Genomic DNA, 15620 nt, shown 5'->3' with positions numbered 1-15620 from the left:
GGTGACTTTTTAAAGGGTTTATTAGGCAGAGAGTACTCAGAGGTGGCTTACCATTTCCTTCTTCTGGAGGGGGCACCCTGGGACCATGGAGCTTGCCCAAGGCCACACAAGCTGGCTGTACTCATAGGGAGCACAGTGGGGAATTGAACTCCCAACCTCTGACTTCACAGCCAGATACCTAACTCTTTTAAATATTAAGTATGCATATTGGAAATTTAATTTTAAATGAAGAGAAGGTGAGTGATACTCTTTAGTAATTTTAGACTCCTAAAATCTCATAGTTTGACTGAACTCTGAGAGGCAGTGGAAGACAGGAGGGCTTGGCATGCTCTGGTCCATGGAGTCACGAAGAGTCAGACATGACTTAACGACTAAAGAACAACAAAAATCTCATAAAGAGAGGCTAAGTAAGTAGGTTTGTTTTTGTAAACACAGGATATAACAAGTTGGTGCTAAAGCTGAAGCATGTAATTAACACAAACAGTAGATATAAGGACAAGATGCCACAAGATGTAAGACTGAGACTACTGTTTGGCTAGATGTCTTAAGATATTTAGCAAATATACTCTTTCTAATTTTAAAAAGATAAGCGATGGACATGTGGTCACCAAGGATATAACAAATTGCATCCACCAGTTAGTAGGGGATGCATTCTACTTCTGAACCCATGAAGCTGTTAATAAACTGTCCCAGTGTCCTTCCTCTTATGGCAGAGCAGGACATATCAGCTGACATCCTGTCATTCATTTATACAAACAGTGTAACTTTTGAAAGCAAATTGCCATAGGTTAAGAAATCTCTATAGACATTACCTGTTGCATATAGAGTCACACAACTTGGTGTACAATAGAAAATGCCTCACAAGTGGTACACACCATCATTAAAAGTGCACCAGTAAGGCTGACTACCATGAATTAAATATATTTTTCTTAAATGAGTATTAGCACAGGGGAATATTGAATGCTGAAACAAATATTTTATTTTATTTTATTTGTGCTCCATGACTTAATATTCTCCAGCAGGGAATGCATCTGCAAAATATGGGACAATAAACCGCAGAAGCCTGTGCTGCAGGGTCAGAAGACCAAGCAGTCGTAAGATCGAATCCACGCGATGGAGTGAGCTCCTGTCGCTTGTCCCAGCTCCCGCCAACCTAGCGGTTCAAAAGCATGCAAATGCGAGTAGATAAATAGGGACCACCTCGGTGGGAAGGTAACAGCGCTCCGTGTCTAAGTCACACTGGCCATGTGACCACAGAAGATTGTCTTCGGACAAACACTGGCTCTATGGCTTGGAAATGGGGATGAGCACCGCCCCCTAGAGTCGAACACGACTGGACAAAAATTGTCAAAGGGAACCTTTACCTTTACCTTTTATGTTTCTCCACTGGTTCTCCTCCCAGTAGTGCTAATAACCAGATGTAACTACATGGTCCCATGGGAGGCTATCAAGCTTCATAAATTATTTCAATAATCATACAGAAATTGAAGGCATCCCTATCTCCATCCTTAGATATGCAGCAGGAATGCCCTGAGGAAAACCCAGAATTTCCAATAGGAAGCTGCTCTGGATTATATTTAACTGCAGAATCACCTTCCAATTCCATTTCAAGACTTCAGCCACACACAGAAGTTGTGTGACCTTGTCTTGAAGTATTTCATGAGCAGGGGTTATTAGTAGGCCTTCCCTGGGAAAGAAAATAAAATTAAACTACAACACCAATCCCTGTCTGTTGGAACAGTCAAGGGATGTATTTAGATGTGACTTACAGGATGAAGACTCTTGGAATGAGATACCCAAAGAAGGAGCATTGTTCTCTTAGCTGTACACTGACTATCCACCTGTGCTTACCTCTACTATGACTAAAAATTACTCTCTATTTTTGAGTTATCAAAGTTAATCCACAACGGTACCTTTTCATAGTATCAGCTAATCTAACCAGCAATTTTTCTACGACCAACTTAGCAAACAAACAAGCAAGAAAACTAGAAGTGCTGTGTCATACACAGACTGTAAGACTGAGTCTCTGCAGCCATCAAGCAAGGGAGAATGTTCTTTTTGTTTTTTTATTCCATGGCTGGAACAATATCAAGAACATAAAAACTGAATTTTAAAAGAAGCCAACAAACAACCCTGTTCCGTGCCTCTGTTTAACTAAATAGGATGAAATACCTACGCTTGGCCATCAGAACAATAATGCTGCTACTTGTGCTGAAAAGATGAAATCACTTGATGACATTGCTTATGCTCAACTGTTGAATAGCTCCATAGTTAAGGGGATTGAGGCTTTGATTCCCCACTATGCCTTTTTGACAGGAGCTGGATGATCCATAGGGTCCCTTCCAGCTCTGCAGTTGTATGATGATGGTGATGACTTCACCTGTAGCTGCTAGAAAAGACTCTAGAAAAGAAGGATGACAGACGGGTATCCAAGGTTTTCTTTTCCAAGAATTTGGAAAAGTTAATTCTTTTTGTTGTTGCTACTTACAGAATCTTCTGGCTGGCATGGTCCCTGATGTTGTAGTCTAACTGAACAACTTCCCCAAGGTCTGGGAATCTCACCTGTGATGAACATCTCTACGGCCACATCAAGAGCTTCACGGACAACAACGTTCACCTTCTGCGGTGAAAAACAGGCCTGAGAGCACCGCATGAACAATGTGTATGAAGAGATGACCTAGGCCTGTTGTCAGAAACCTGAGCAACACAGTAAATGGGAAAGAACAAAATATGCAAATATCACTCTTGACACCTGCCCATTCCACCTCTTCCCATTTCACAGAGAAATGAATCATGATGGCTAGGGCAACTTTTTTTTCCGCAGGGAGCATGTAATGAACTCCACAAGCAGCCAAGATCTTCATTCATGTGCATCCTACATGTTGAGCCTGATTAGAAAGACCTTTAAATTTTAATGAATATCAGACCAGGAACTCTTGACATAGTCAAGCTTTCCCCCACAGACAGCCTCAAGGCAATATTCATAGTCATAAGGGGTAAATATCATTCCAGTGGTGTCAGTTTTCAATCCCAGTATAATGAGACTTATTTGTCCAAATTCCTTCTTTATATCAAGTATAGCTGAGGGTAACCAGATCTTTAAGACTGCCTTCCTATACATACTTGCTATGGAGCAAATTTTACTAAAATTAATAAATTTACTCTTGCATATCAATATAGACATGTGTGAGATTACAATGTATATAACTTTACAAAGAAATATGCCAGTTTTATTCCCAAATAAGTGTGAATCAGATTACAGCATCAGGTAAACAAGAGGATGGCTATTCTAAGAGATTAGCACCAAGGATTCTTCTTGATCCCTTTTTGACATGGACACACAATCTTCGTATTAGTGCTATCCATGGAAACTAAGAAATGGCTGACAATTTAGTAGCTACATTCCAATCAAGACAGTGTACTTTTGTACACTGGTATTGCCATTAAGCAACAAAAGAAGCATTAGTGACTCATTCCATCATTCTTGCACTTCTGGGCTTATGGCTTAGTTCACTTGTCCTCCAGATGATTCATCTGTCCTCGTTCTGCTCTCTGGATTGACCTGCACCCCTCCCCCCACTAGCTGAATCTATCATGGCACAGGACTCCAAAGGCATTTTGATGCCTGAGGCAAAACAGGTGATGTTCCTCCCTCAACATAAGGCTGGTTGAGTTTCTGCACCTGAGCCAGAGAATGATGCAGAAATCTTGCCCTTGGAATAAAAATATTGTTGCTGATGGGTTCAGTAACTACCACTTTTATCTGACCAAAATCAGCTACCACGCTCTGCCCAAATCTCTGCCTTTTTCAATCGCTCAGCCTATCCTTCTTGTTTCACCTACCAAACCTCTTCCCCTCTGCCCATTTGCCAGTCCCTCATGTGATTCTTCTTCATTATACTTCATAATCAGTATCACCAAACTTCCTTTCCCTCTACTCCAGTGTTAATATTTCCCTGTAGATTTTTTGTGCTCTTGCTCTCTGATCTTTCCATCAGGTGATAAGAACAATATGAGGGGAGGCCTTCTGGATGAGAGCAAAGGCCTGTCTTGTCCACCACTTGTTGCCTACAAGAAGCCCACAGAACAGAATGCCAGCAGAATGGACAGAATGGCTGCTCGCATGAGCCTGTGGCTCTATGCAGTTGAAAAAATGGGCTACATCCACCAAAAGGCATGCCAAGTAACACCTACCAGTCTTAAAGATCATTTCTTGTCTTTGCCATGACAAACTAACACCACTAACTCCTGGGAAATAAATTACAAATGCAACAGTTGCTGTTGTTTACTCATTAAGTTGTGTCTGACTCTTTGTGAACCCATGGACCAGAGCACGCCAGGCCCTCCTGTCTTCCACTGCCTCCCAGAGTTTGGACAAATTCATGTTGGTAGCTTCGATGACGCTGTCCAGCCATCTCATCCTCTGTCGTCCCTTTCTCCTCTTGCCTTCACACTTTCCCAACATCAGGGTCTTTTCCAGGGAGTCTTCTCGTCTCATGAGATGGTCAAAATATTAGAGCCTCAGCTTCATGATCTGTCCTTCCAGTGAGCACTCAGGGTTGATTTCCTTTAGAATGGATAAGTTTGTTCTCCTTGCAGTCCAAGGGACTCTCAAGAGTCTCCTCCAGCACCACAATTCAAAGGCATCAATTCTTCTGCGGTCAGCTTTCTTTATGGTCCAGCTCTTACTTCCATACAGAGCCACTGGAAAAACCATAGCTTTGACTATGCGGACCTTTGTCAGCAGGGTGATGTCTCTGCTTTTTAAGATGCTGTCGAGGTTTGTCATCGCTTTCCTCCCAAGAAGCAGGTGTCTTTTAATTTTGTGGCTGCTGTCACCATCTACAGTGATCATGGAGCCCAAGAAGGTAAAATCTGTCACTGCCTCCATATCTTCCCCTTCTACTTGCCAGGAGATGATGGACCAGTGGTCATGATGTTAGTTTTTTCTATGTTGAGCTTCAGACATTTTTTGCACTCTCCTCTTTCACCCTCCTTATGAGGTTCTTTCATTCCTCCTCATTTTCTGCCATCAGAGTGGTATCATCTGCATATTGGAGGTTGTTGATATTTCTTCCGGCAATCTTAATTCTGGTTTGGGATTCATCCAGTCCAGCCTTTTGCATGATATATTCTGCATATAAGTTAAATAAGCAGGGGGACAATATACAGCCTTGTCATACTCCTTTCCCAAATTTGAACCAATCCGTTATTCCATATCCAATTCTAACTGTTGCTTCCTGTCCTACATATAGGTTTCTCAGGAGATAGACAAGGTGGTCAGGCACTCCCATTTCTTTAAGGACTTGCCATAGTTTGTTGTGGTCCACACAGTCAAAGGCTTTTGCGTAGTCAATGAAGCAGAAGTAAATGTTTTTCTGGAACTCTCTGGCTTTGTCCATAATCCAGCGCATGTTAGCAATTTGGTCTCTAGTTCCTCTGCCCCTTCGAAATCCAGCTGATACTTCTGGGAGTTCTTGGTCCACATACTGCTGAAGCCTACCTTGTAGGATTTTGAGCATAGCCTCGCTAGCATGTGAAATGAATGCAATTGTACGGTAGTTGGAGCATTCTTTGGCACTGCCCTTCTTTGGGATTGGGATGTGGACTGATCTTTTCCAATCCTCTGGCCATTGCTGAGTTTTCCAAACTTGCTGGCATATTGAGTGTAGCACCTTAACATCATCACCTCTAAGATTTTAAATAGTTCTACTGGAATGCCATCACCTCCACTGGCCTTGTTGTTAGCCATGCTTTCTAAGGCCTACTTGACTTCACTCTCCAGGATGTCTGGCTCAAGGTCATCAACCACAGTATCTGGGTTGCCCAGGACATCCAGATCTTTCTTGTATAATTCTTCTGTGTATTCTTGCCACCTCTTCTTGATGTCTTCTGCTTTTGTTAGGTCCCTACCATTTTTGTCCTTTATCATGTCCATCTTTGCACAAAAGTTTCCTTTAATATTTCCAATTTTCTTTTCTTGGTTTTTCCCTTTCTATTATTGTCCTCTATTTCTTTGCACTTTTCATTTAAGAAGGCCCTTTTGTCTCTCTTTGTTATTCTTTGGAAATCTGCATTCAATTTTCTGTAACTTTCTCTATCTCCCTTGCATTTTGTTTCCCTTCTCTTTTGTAAGGCCTCATTGGACAGCCACTTCACTTTCTTGCATTTCCTTTTCTTTTGGATGGTTTTTGTTGCTGCCTCCTCTACAGTGTTATGAGCCACCATCCATAGTTCTTCAGGCATTTTGTCCATGAAATCTAGTTCCTTAAATCTGTTCTTCACTTCCACTGTGTATTCATAAGGGATTTGGTTTAGATTATACCTGACTAGCCCATTGGTTTTTCTTATTTTCTTCAGTTTAAGCTTGAGTTTTGCTATGAGAAGCTGATGATCAGAGCCACAATCAGCTCCAGGTCTTGTTTTTGCTGACTGTATAGAGCTTCTCCATCTTTGGCTGCAGAGAATATAATCAATCTGATTTTGGTATTGCCCATCTGGTGACATCCATGTGTAGAGTCACCTCTTGTGTTGTTGGAAAAGAGTGTTTGTGATGACCAGCTTGTTCTCTTGATGAAACTCCATTAGCCTTTGCCCTGCTTTGTTCTGAACTCCACAGCCAAACATACCTGTTGTTCCTTTTATCTCTTGACTCCCTACTTTAGCATTCCAATCCCCTATAATGAGAAGAACATCTTTCTTTAGTCTCAGTTTGAGAAGGTGTTGTAAGACTTCATAGAATTGGTCAATTTCAGCCTCTTCAGCATCAGTGGTTGGTGTATAAACCTGGATTACTGTGATGTTGAAAGGTGTGCCTTGGATTCGTATTGAAATCATTCTGTCATTTTTGAGATTGTATCCCAGTACAGCTTTCCCCACTTTTTTGTTGACTATGAGGACTATTCCATCCCTTCTATGGGATTCTTGCCCACAATAGTAGATATGATAATCACCTGAACTGAATTCGCCCATTCCTGTCCATTTTAGTTCACTGACACCCAGGATGTCAATGTTTATTCTTGCCATCTCCTGTTTGACCACATCCAGTTTATCAAGGTTCTTTTATTCCAGGTTCCTATGTAGTATTTTTCTTTGCAGCGTTGGACTTTGCTTTCACTTCCACACGTGTCTGCATCTGAGCGTCCTTTTGGATTTGGCCCAACCACTTCATTAGCTCTGGAGCTACTTGTACTTGTCATCTGCTCTTTCTCAGTAACACATTGGACACCTTCCAACCTGAGGGGCTCATTTTCCAGCATCATATCTTTTAGCCTTTTGTTTCTGTTCATGGGGGTTTCTTAGCAAAGATACTGGAGTGGCTTTCCAGTTCCTGCTCCAGGTGGATCGCATTTAGTCAGAACTCTCCACTATGACCTGTCCATCTTGGATGTCCCTGCACAGCATAGCCTATAACTTTACTGAATTACTAGAGCCTCTTTGCCACAAGGCAGCAATCCATGGAGGGGAAATGCAAGAGTAGGTGACAGCTTTACAGACCACAAAAGAAAATAATAACCATACACTATGTGAGATTTTGTGGATCAAGGCCACATTGTCAGTCCTAAAATCCATGGTAAGATTGATTTTACCAGAAAAAGTTATTTTTAGACGTAAAGTCCAAAAGTTCTTGGCAAGATGGGGGAAGCTTGATGAAGTGGCCTCGATCCACAAAAATCCCGCATATTGTACCCTGATTTTTATTGGCCGGTTAAGGTATGCCTACTCTTGCATTTGTATTTTATTTTGTATTGACCGCTCTCTTTTATCTCTTCGGGAAACTCTCCCTCTTCACGATCTATACCCCATGCCTGCTTGCGGGGGGGGGGGCTGCATCCTCTCTTCGCCTAGCTCGCCTTTCCCGTGACCCGAAATGCCTCAACCCGCACGTAGTAAACCTTCCTCCCTTTGCGGCCCCTTTCCACGGAGTCCGGCAGCAGGCGGGGAAGCGGCGCGCCCAGACCGGCGGGGCGGGGCGGGTCTTTAAGGGCAGGCGCTTCTTCGTGGGGGCTTCACTTTCCCCAACAGTCATGTGCGCAGCGCTCGCGTGCGGGGGAGGAGGAGGAGGCGGCAGGAGGAGGAGGAGGAGGGGAGGCCAACGGAGGCGAAGGGGCGGCTGAGTTTGCGCAGAAGCGGGTGGTGGGGCGGGGGTTCCGTTGAGGGTGTTGCCTTTCCCGGCCGGGCGCAGTTTCCCGCCCCCCCCTCCTCCGCCTTTTTGCTGCAGGTGGCGGCTGGGAATCCAGCACCCTGGTCAGCGCCTCTCGCCCGGCGGGACCCAGAGAGCCGGCGAGGGCGCGAAGGAGCGAGCGAGAGAGCGCGCGCTGGTGGAGTCCTCCTCCTCTTCCTCTTCTTCTCTCTCTCTCTCTCTCTCCCCCCCCCCAACCCCAGCCCAATCCGCCTCCCTGGGTGAAGGAGAGCGTGTGCCCGGGCGCCGCTCCTCCCTCTCTGGCGCCGCGGGCAGGCAAGAGTTAAAGCCGGGCCGAGGCGGCGCGCGTCGTCAGCGCCCGCTCGTTGGCTCTCGCCGCGCTTGGGAAGGCGGCGGCGGGAGCGCGGCGGCGGTGCGGCGGTCCCTCCTTTCGGGCTCGCTCCTCCTGCGCGCACTCGGGGCGACCTCCTCCTCCTCCCTCCTGCTGCCTCGTCCGTTCCCGGGCGGCGCGGAGCTCGTGGGGCTTCAGGGCTGGTTGGAGAGCGGCGGTGCCGGTGGCGGGAGGGCTTTCGGAGGGCTCTCTGCGGCTGGAGCGGGCCAGGGCTGCCGGGCACCCTCCTCGCGGCGGCGGCGGGTGAGGAGCCGCTGAAGGGCGGAGAAGGCAGCCAAGAGCGGGACCTCCAGGCTCGAGGCTCCGGCCGCCCTCGCCGCCTGCCCGGGAGGTCCCCTTCGCCCTCCTTCGCCCCTTGCCGGCGCCAACATGTTGGACCCGTCGTCCAGCGAGGAGGAATCCGATGAGGTCGTGGAAGAGGAGAGCAGCAAGGAGGTGCTGGCGCCCGCCGCCTCCGGGGCACGGCTGTCGCCCAGCCGGACCAGCGATGGCTCGGGCGGCAGCGGCGGCGGTGGGGGAGGTGGGGGCGGCGGTGGGGGCGGCGGGGGTCTGCAGCCCAGCAGCCGGAGCGCCAGCAGCGCCCGGCCTTCCAGCCCGAGCCCCTCGGTGGTGAGCGAGAAGGAGAAGGAAGAGCTGGAGAAGCTGCAGAAGGAGGAAGAAGAGCGCAAGAAGAAGCTGCAGCTCTACGTCTTCGTCATGAGGTGCATCGCCTACCCCTTCAACGCCAAGCAGCCCACCGACATGGCCCGGAGGCAGCAGAAGGTAAGTAAAGGCGCGGCGGCGGCGGCCCGGCCGGGGGGGGGGGGCGCGCAGAACAATAGAGACGGGCAGGCGGGGAGAGAGAGAGAGAGAGAGAGAGAGGAAGAGGGAGAGAGTGGTGGGTGATGGTGGTGGTCGCACCAACGGTGATGATGGTGATAGGAACAAGAATGAGCACCCCCTGGCACTGGGCAAGGAGGAGGAGGGGGCCAAGCAAGCATCCAGCAGCAGGGAGTTCTCCAGGCACCGCTTGATGCTGCGGCTGAAAGTTTCCCCTCCCAGGTTGGCAGGGAAAAAAAAGGCTACAGGAAATCGGGGTGGCTAGCCAAAGGAAGCAGCGCCTCTCCCACCCCCTCCTCCTCAGGCAAGTTTTCCTAACTAGTTGGTAGACAGGGCTGGAGATCTATTTTTCCGGAAAGTGCATGTGCAGCTGTGATTTCCCAACCTTCCCTGCCACCAATCCTTGAAGGCCGGGGTTCACAGTCTCCCCCGAAGCCTGACCAGAAGGAGCTTGTTAGGGAGGGAGAGAACAGGGGAACCCAGGATGGCCCAGAACTGGCTCAGGACATTTTGTTTCCTGAGAGGGAAAGGTTAAATGGTGCCTTTCCCTCCCCCCCCCCAGGTCAAAGTGCACTGTATACAGTATACAGTATACATCTGTGCTGGAATAATTCAACAATATTTATTTATTTTATTTTATTTATATCCCGCCTATCTGGTCGGTTAAGACCACTCTAGGCGGCTAGACCAATTCGATAGCAACCCATTTGTTGACCTTTCGCAACACTTCAAATGAGCTGCCTGAAGCCGCTGCCTCACTCTGCCCAATGGCGGGGTTAGCGTGGCGGCCAAGTGAGATTTGAAAGCGAGCTCTGAGCCCCATCACCTGCCTGTAACGCCACAGAAATAGGAAACTGGTCCCCTGAGCCAAGGCTGAGAGTCACCTGCAGCGCTCAAATGCAGCAGGGGCTGAGGGAGCAGGAAGGAGACAAGAGAGAGAGAGAGAGAGAGAGAGAGAGAGATGCAAGACGCACAAAGGCAGGCCTCTCAGCTCCGAGTTAAGAGAGAGGAGATGAGCAGTACTTCTGGTCAAGGGGAGAACATGGGGGAATTAAGCAGGAACCACAATAAGTGAGGAAGAGCGAGAGATAGAGAGAGAGAGAGAAGAAGGGGAGTTAAAAATGCAGTGGTCAGCCCTATAGTCTCAGTGTCTCTCCTGCATTGTTGTCTGGCCAGTGATAATCTTGGCAGTGGACGAGGAGGGCCCCTTGTCTAGTCAGATGATCCATATCCCCTTCTGGCCGCGTTCCCTCCTCCGTGTGCCTTATGTAACTGCAAGCTATTGCCCAAGGGGCCAGCCATTTGAAACAAAGTCAACCTGCTTCCAGGAGCCAAAGGGGGAGAGAGAGAGAGAGAGAGGGACAGGTTGGCTTGGAGAAGGACGTGTGTGGCAGGAGTCCTGAAGGGAATCTGCCTCCCCCTTTGCGTTTCCCTGAACTTCTTTCTTCCAAGGTGACTAGCTGTCGTGACGGTGGTGGTGCTCCTGTGGCCGCCACCGCAGCAGCAGCTGCTGCACCCGCCTGAGCAACGAAGCAGCCACGCCATCGATCTCCAAGAGATCTGAGCAGAGGTTGTGCCGGCCCAGTGGCCTGCTGTGCTTGTGCTACTGTGAGAACCAATTATTGCATCAAAGCTTCTGTGTCCCTGCTGGAGGAGCCCCAGCCATAAGCCTTCTTCCTGGTGCAGCGTTTGATGTCTAACAATAGCACAACATGCCTCACGCTAAGTTCGGGTCACTTTCTTCCTCTTCCTCTTGCCTTCCCTTCCTCTCCCCTGAAACCTCTCAAATAGAGAACAGCATCACAAATGCATAATCCTTGGGACTATAAAATGTAGTGCCTGTGGAATCCACCTTTTATGTTAATGTTCACTTGTGCAATTAGTTGGATCCAGACAACTGCACAGCACAAATGTGTAATTCTTGGACCAGAAACTATGATGACCATAACACAACAAATCCCCATCATACGTAGCTTTTTTGATCTAAACTTTGAAGGTGGATGAATAAGTCTTTGAGACTCATGTGCTCAATGTTCTGTTTCCACTGCAAGAAAGACACATAATTCATCCAGTTATTATCCTATTTCTTGTTCTTATTTAGAATGTTTAATATGTGACATGCATTATACCTTTGTTTTGTTTGGTTTCTGGCCAACAAATCCTATTTTACAGCTGCAGAGTTGAGCCTTAGAGTCAGTAAGCGACTCCCTCTACCCCCAAGGTCAAGCATGCAGTCTCTGGAGAGACAAGCATGGATTTTCACCCAGGATGTTTTAGAGATAGGCACTCTAGAACACCAAGTCTTAAGCATGTTTGTTTATTATCAACTAAGTTTCACAAGGCTGAATGGGACTTTTTAGAATTGTGAATCAAGTGATAGCCCAAAAGTGCAGCTTGTCTCCCATGGAATCAGTGGCAAAATGTCCACTGGTCTAATAGCTGTGACTTGCATTCGCGTACTGCAAAGCAGTACATTCTGCAGTTAGACCAAGTTTAGGTTCCATCATCCTTCAGGCAAATTTGAGTTTCTGATTGTCACGCCTACATTCCCTAAGCTCCAAGCAAATTAAGTATGTTCAATTTTTAAAAGCACATTTGCCCTCCTGATATCGCAGCTATGTTATGTAAACCTGCAAGTCTCTAATTTAGAGCATTCTCACTGCAATCAGCAGGACTGTTTGTAATGAGCAGTGTGCAGGTTAAAAACTTTAGAGGGCAAAGAAGATTAGAAATGCACTAAGGCAGCAAGCCTGGGAAACATGATTTGGGACCAGATTCTTCATATTTCTGAATGAATAGCAATTTACTATGACAATGCAAGGTAGCATTCTCCTCCCACAGATATAGAGAAAATTAAAGTGACAGAGGGGGATGATCAAGTGAATCCTGAGGTAGGAAATACAGTCCAGCTGCCAGCATCACTGTTGCTGACACTTTCGGTCATAAGTACATAGCCCTCTATCACCTATTCAGCAGCAGCCCATTAGTTTGGGTCTATCAGGTTTTGCTAAGGAAAGGAGACAGCACAAATGTTATGTCCTTCCTGTTCCATTGTCTGTTATTACTCAGATGAGCAAACATCTCATAGGATGATTCTCTTCTGAAACGCTGCTGCCCAGTTCTATGATCAAATTCATTTGATGTTGTTCCTTCTTAGCTGAGCTTTAGGGTTCCCAAATAGCTGTAATTTTTACCAATGACCTTCCTAAACCAGGAAGTCTGTAGGACATATTGATGGCGATGACATTCATTCAGTTCTGTCACGCCACAAAGCTATTATTAGCCCATTCAAGCATAAGGAGGCAGCAAAGAATATTAGGTCAACATGGTTCATAGAAAGGAATGGCTGGAGAGTTTGGTATTGATGGAAGGTCACTTGAGCATCTTTATTCGCTGGTTGGGCTGTGTTGTCTGCAGTCTGCTGATATTTGTAGATTATTGCCTCAAGGATTCTGAATAACATCAGAATGTAAGAGTTTTGCATTTCGCTATTGCACATACACAAACACCCCCACGCACATACATACATCCTGTAAAGGCTTGTAGAAAAGAAAAGAAACAAATGTTTACTTGATTTGACCAAAAAATGTTTTTTTATATGGAGGTGGACAAAAGGAGCAGTTAGAGAGGAGACACTGAGCTCTAATGGGGAAGACACAGACACATAATTCGTGAGTTGCCCTCCACGTTGCCAGTCATTGTGTCTTCCTATCAGTAGAATGACAATGCTACCTGTTGTACTGGAGTGTTGTAAGGCTCTGTGGAAAAGACAGCAGGTATAATGTCTGTGCTTGAGTGAGGGGGAAAACCCCAATAATTTACTCAGCATAAATCACTGGGGTAATTTTGAAATTAAAGTTAACATTGCCCAAATAAAAGTAAAACAGATAAAAAGAGAGGGGTGCCAGGGATTTTAAAACAACAGCAGCATTTAGCAACAGTGTAGCTTCTTACCCAGATAGAAAATTGGTCCATCTTAGGCCAGAAGCAAATGTTATGAGAGAGTCTGTAATTACAGCCGAAAGCATGTTAATCTTGCAGAGAGATGATTGCAGAGAGCCTTCCCATGTTTATGAAATTGCACCCCAAATAATAATGTGCTTAGATCCTGAAAGCCAGTCACCAAACAAACCAAACTAATCTGCATCATGCCAGAGGTGAGAGAAACTCATGCTTGCTCACGTTCATTAACAGTTTCCCTCTTTCGGTCATAGGCTATCTGTGTCGTCACCTCCTGGCCTTCGTTAGTGCTGTTTTAGCAGGTTGACATTGGTTCTTCAGGGTGGCAGGTGGGGACCAGCCAGGATGATTTTAGTGGGAGAACATGGGAGACTGAAGCTTGCCTAGGTGGAGCATGTGAGTTATGTTCACCTATCTCATTTTACACGCGAGAACATAAACACAGAGAAATGAGCATATGAACACAGGTTTACAGCACAGTTAAGTCAAAGTACTTTATTTTAAGCTAATTTAATCCCTGTGGAAATCAGTGGAAGCAAGCTAGCTTAAATGCTAACACCTCCATTTAAATGAACCAGGGTGCTAACCAGTTAATGCTATACAGGTGGCAAAAAGTTAAACCGGGCCAGCTTTCAAAGTAAAACATCCCGAAGGGATTATGTTATTGAAGTATAATAAGCCAGAGTAGGCACGAGCTATATTCAGATATGCTACTACATCGCTGGGTGATTCCTAATAGATCAGTAAGCACTTCTAGTTCCTAACTGTTCAGCAGTGGCACTAATGAAGGGTCTTTCTCACCATCCCTAAACAGGTTGCCCAAATAAAGGGAACATAGGGTAAACCATAGTTTAGGGAAGATACTTCTAAAAATGTCAATTCCCAGAATTCTCAAGCTTACGGGCAAGCGAGCTTGTAAAAAAGCAAGGCTTAGAAAGTTGTATGCCCTGCAACTTCTAGGATTCCCCTGCTAGCATAGTATGATCAGAATTTGTACTGAAAAGGGGAATGTTTCCAACTTCTGCAGAAAATGTGTATGCAGCACATGTGTCATTCCAAATCTGCAGCTGCCTTGAAGCCACAGTTTGCTCTGGTTTCTAGAAACCAATCAATCAATAATAATAATTCTACCTGTCATGTTGACTCTACAAGCTTGGTATTTCCACATCAATGCAAAAATGAAAACATTTCACTAACTTATGCGTTAAGACTATGCAGAATGAAGAGAGGGTATGTCCTTAACTAGTATTCTGACACTGGATTCTAGAGGCAGAAGATTTCTGTGGCCTCCCTTTAACTCTCCAACTCTGCTAAAGTGCATGTTCTAATGCCTGTCTTTAAATTAGCATTACTATAGTGGTGGTGTGGTATTATTCTACCTCTTGTTATTTTTGTAAGCAGAATTCCCTTTGGCTTAATCACAAGCATTGCCTCATCCAGTATTTTAGCCTCAGGCAAGCTCCTGACACCTGAAAGGGCAGCAAACTGTAGCAAAACAACTGGTGTGTGTGTGTGTGTGTGTACGCGCGCGTATTGATTAGCAATAGGTAAAAAAGAGAACTCATGTTCTTGATGGCTTATTAGAAGACAGCCCCTATGTCTTACTTTATAGAAGACAGTCCTCTGTCTGAAGGTCTCCTCTCCTCTATTTGAAGTTCTGTATATTTCAAAGATAAAGAAATTCGGGCCACGAAGTTGTCCATCGTAAATAGGCACATAGGTCAGCTAATCTCAGATTTCCCTACGATGGTGAGAAGTATTTAATTTGTGCATTATTAGGTAATATGGACATCTGTACATATCAGCATATGCAAATTTTACACACACTGAGGTGCGTTTTTTCCTTACACCATGTATTTCCTCTTTTTTAATTATACTAAGTAGCAGCCATCCTGCCTTTTAGACTTGCTTGGGGTTTTGCTTTGGGGTCTTTTGGGCACAAGTGCATTTTATTCTGGACAATCTGAACTGTGTTTTTCCCAAAATATTTTAATAGCAGTAGTGATTGACAGCAACATGTGCCTCCAGGACAGATTGGTTTACAAAAACGTATTTACTTTCCTGTGTTAAAATGACTCATTTGTTCTTGATTCACTTGGAGCTGCTGACAGAGATACCAGCATCCTGAGTCAAGACTCCTGACTTTGTTTTGGGAAGGGTAACAATGCACAAGTTTTCAATTATATACCACTCAAAGTCCCTGGTCTCTGCATAAGGAATAGCTGGCCTTCGACATATATGCATACATACACAGTGATGTTGACTTAAGCAGCACCAGCTGCTCGGTTCTACTTATCAGTGAAAAAC

General features: G+C 45.7%; 1 protein-coding gene across 35 annotated transcripts in view; it reads left to right on the top strand.

Moving 5' to 3' along the window:
- The first annotated feature begins 8600 nt into the window (after positions 1 to 8600).
- CADPS (calcium dependent secretion activator) overlaps positions 8601 to 15620 on the top strand; it is a 400801-nt gene continuing 393781 nt past the window's right edge. For all 35 annotated transcript variants that reach the window (XM_072989350.2, XM_072989349.2, XM_072989351.2 and 32 more), the window contains exon 1: positions 8601 to 9296. In XM_072989350.2, the coding sequence (XP_072845451.2) occupies positions 8904 to 9296 (393 nt within the window). In that variant the 5' untranslated portion in view covers positions 8601 to 8903. The remainder of the gene's footprint in view (positions 9297 to 15620) is intronic.

The sequence above is a fragment of the Pogona vitticeps genome, chromosome 2 (genome assembly GCF_051106095.1).
Source record: "Pogona vitticeps strain Pit_001003342236 chromosome 2, PviZW2.1, whole genome shotgun sequence".
Taxonomy (NCBI): Eukaryota; Metazoa; Chordata; class Lepidosauria; order Squamata; family Agamidae; genus Pogona; species Pogona vitticeps.
The sequence above is the reverse complement of the archived record's forward strand: the minus strand, read 5'-3'. Positions and strand labels throughout refer to the sequence as shown.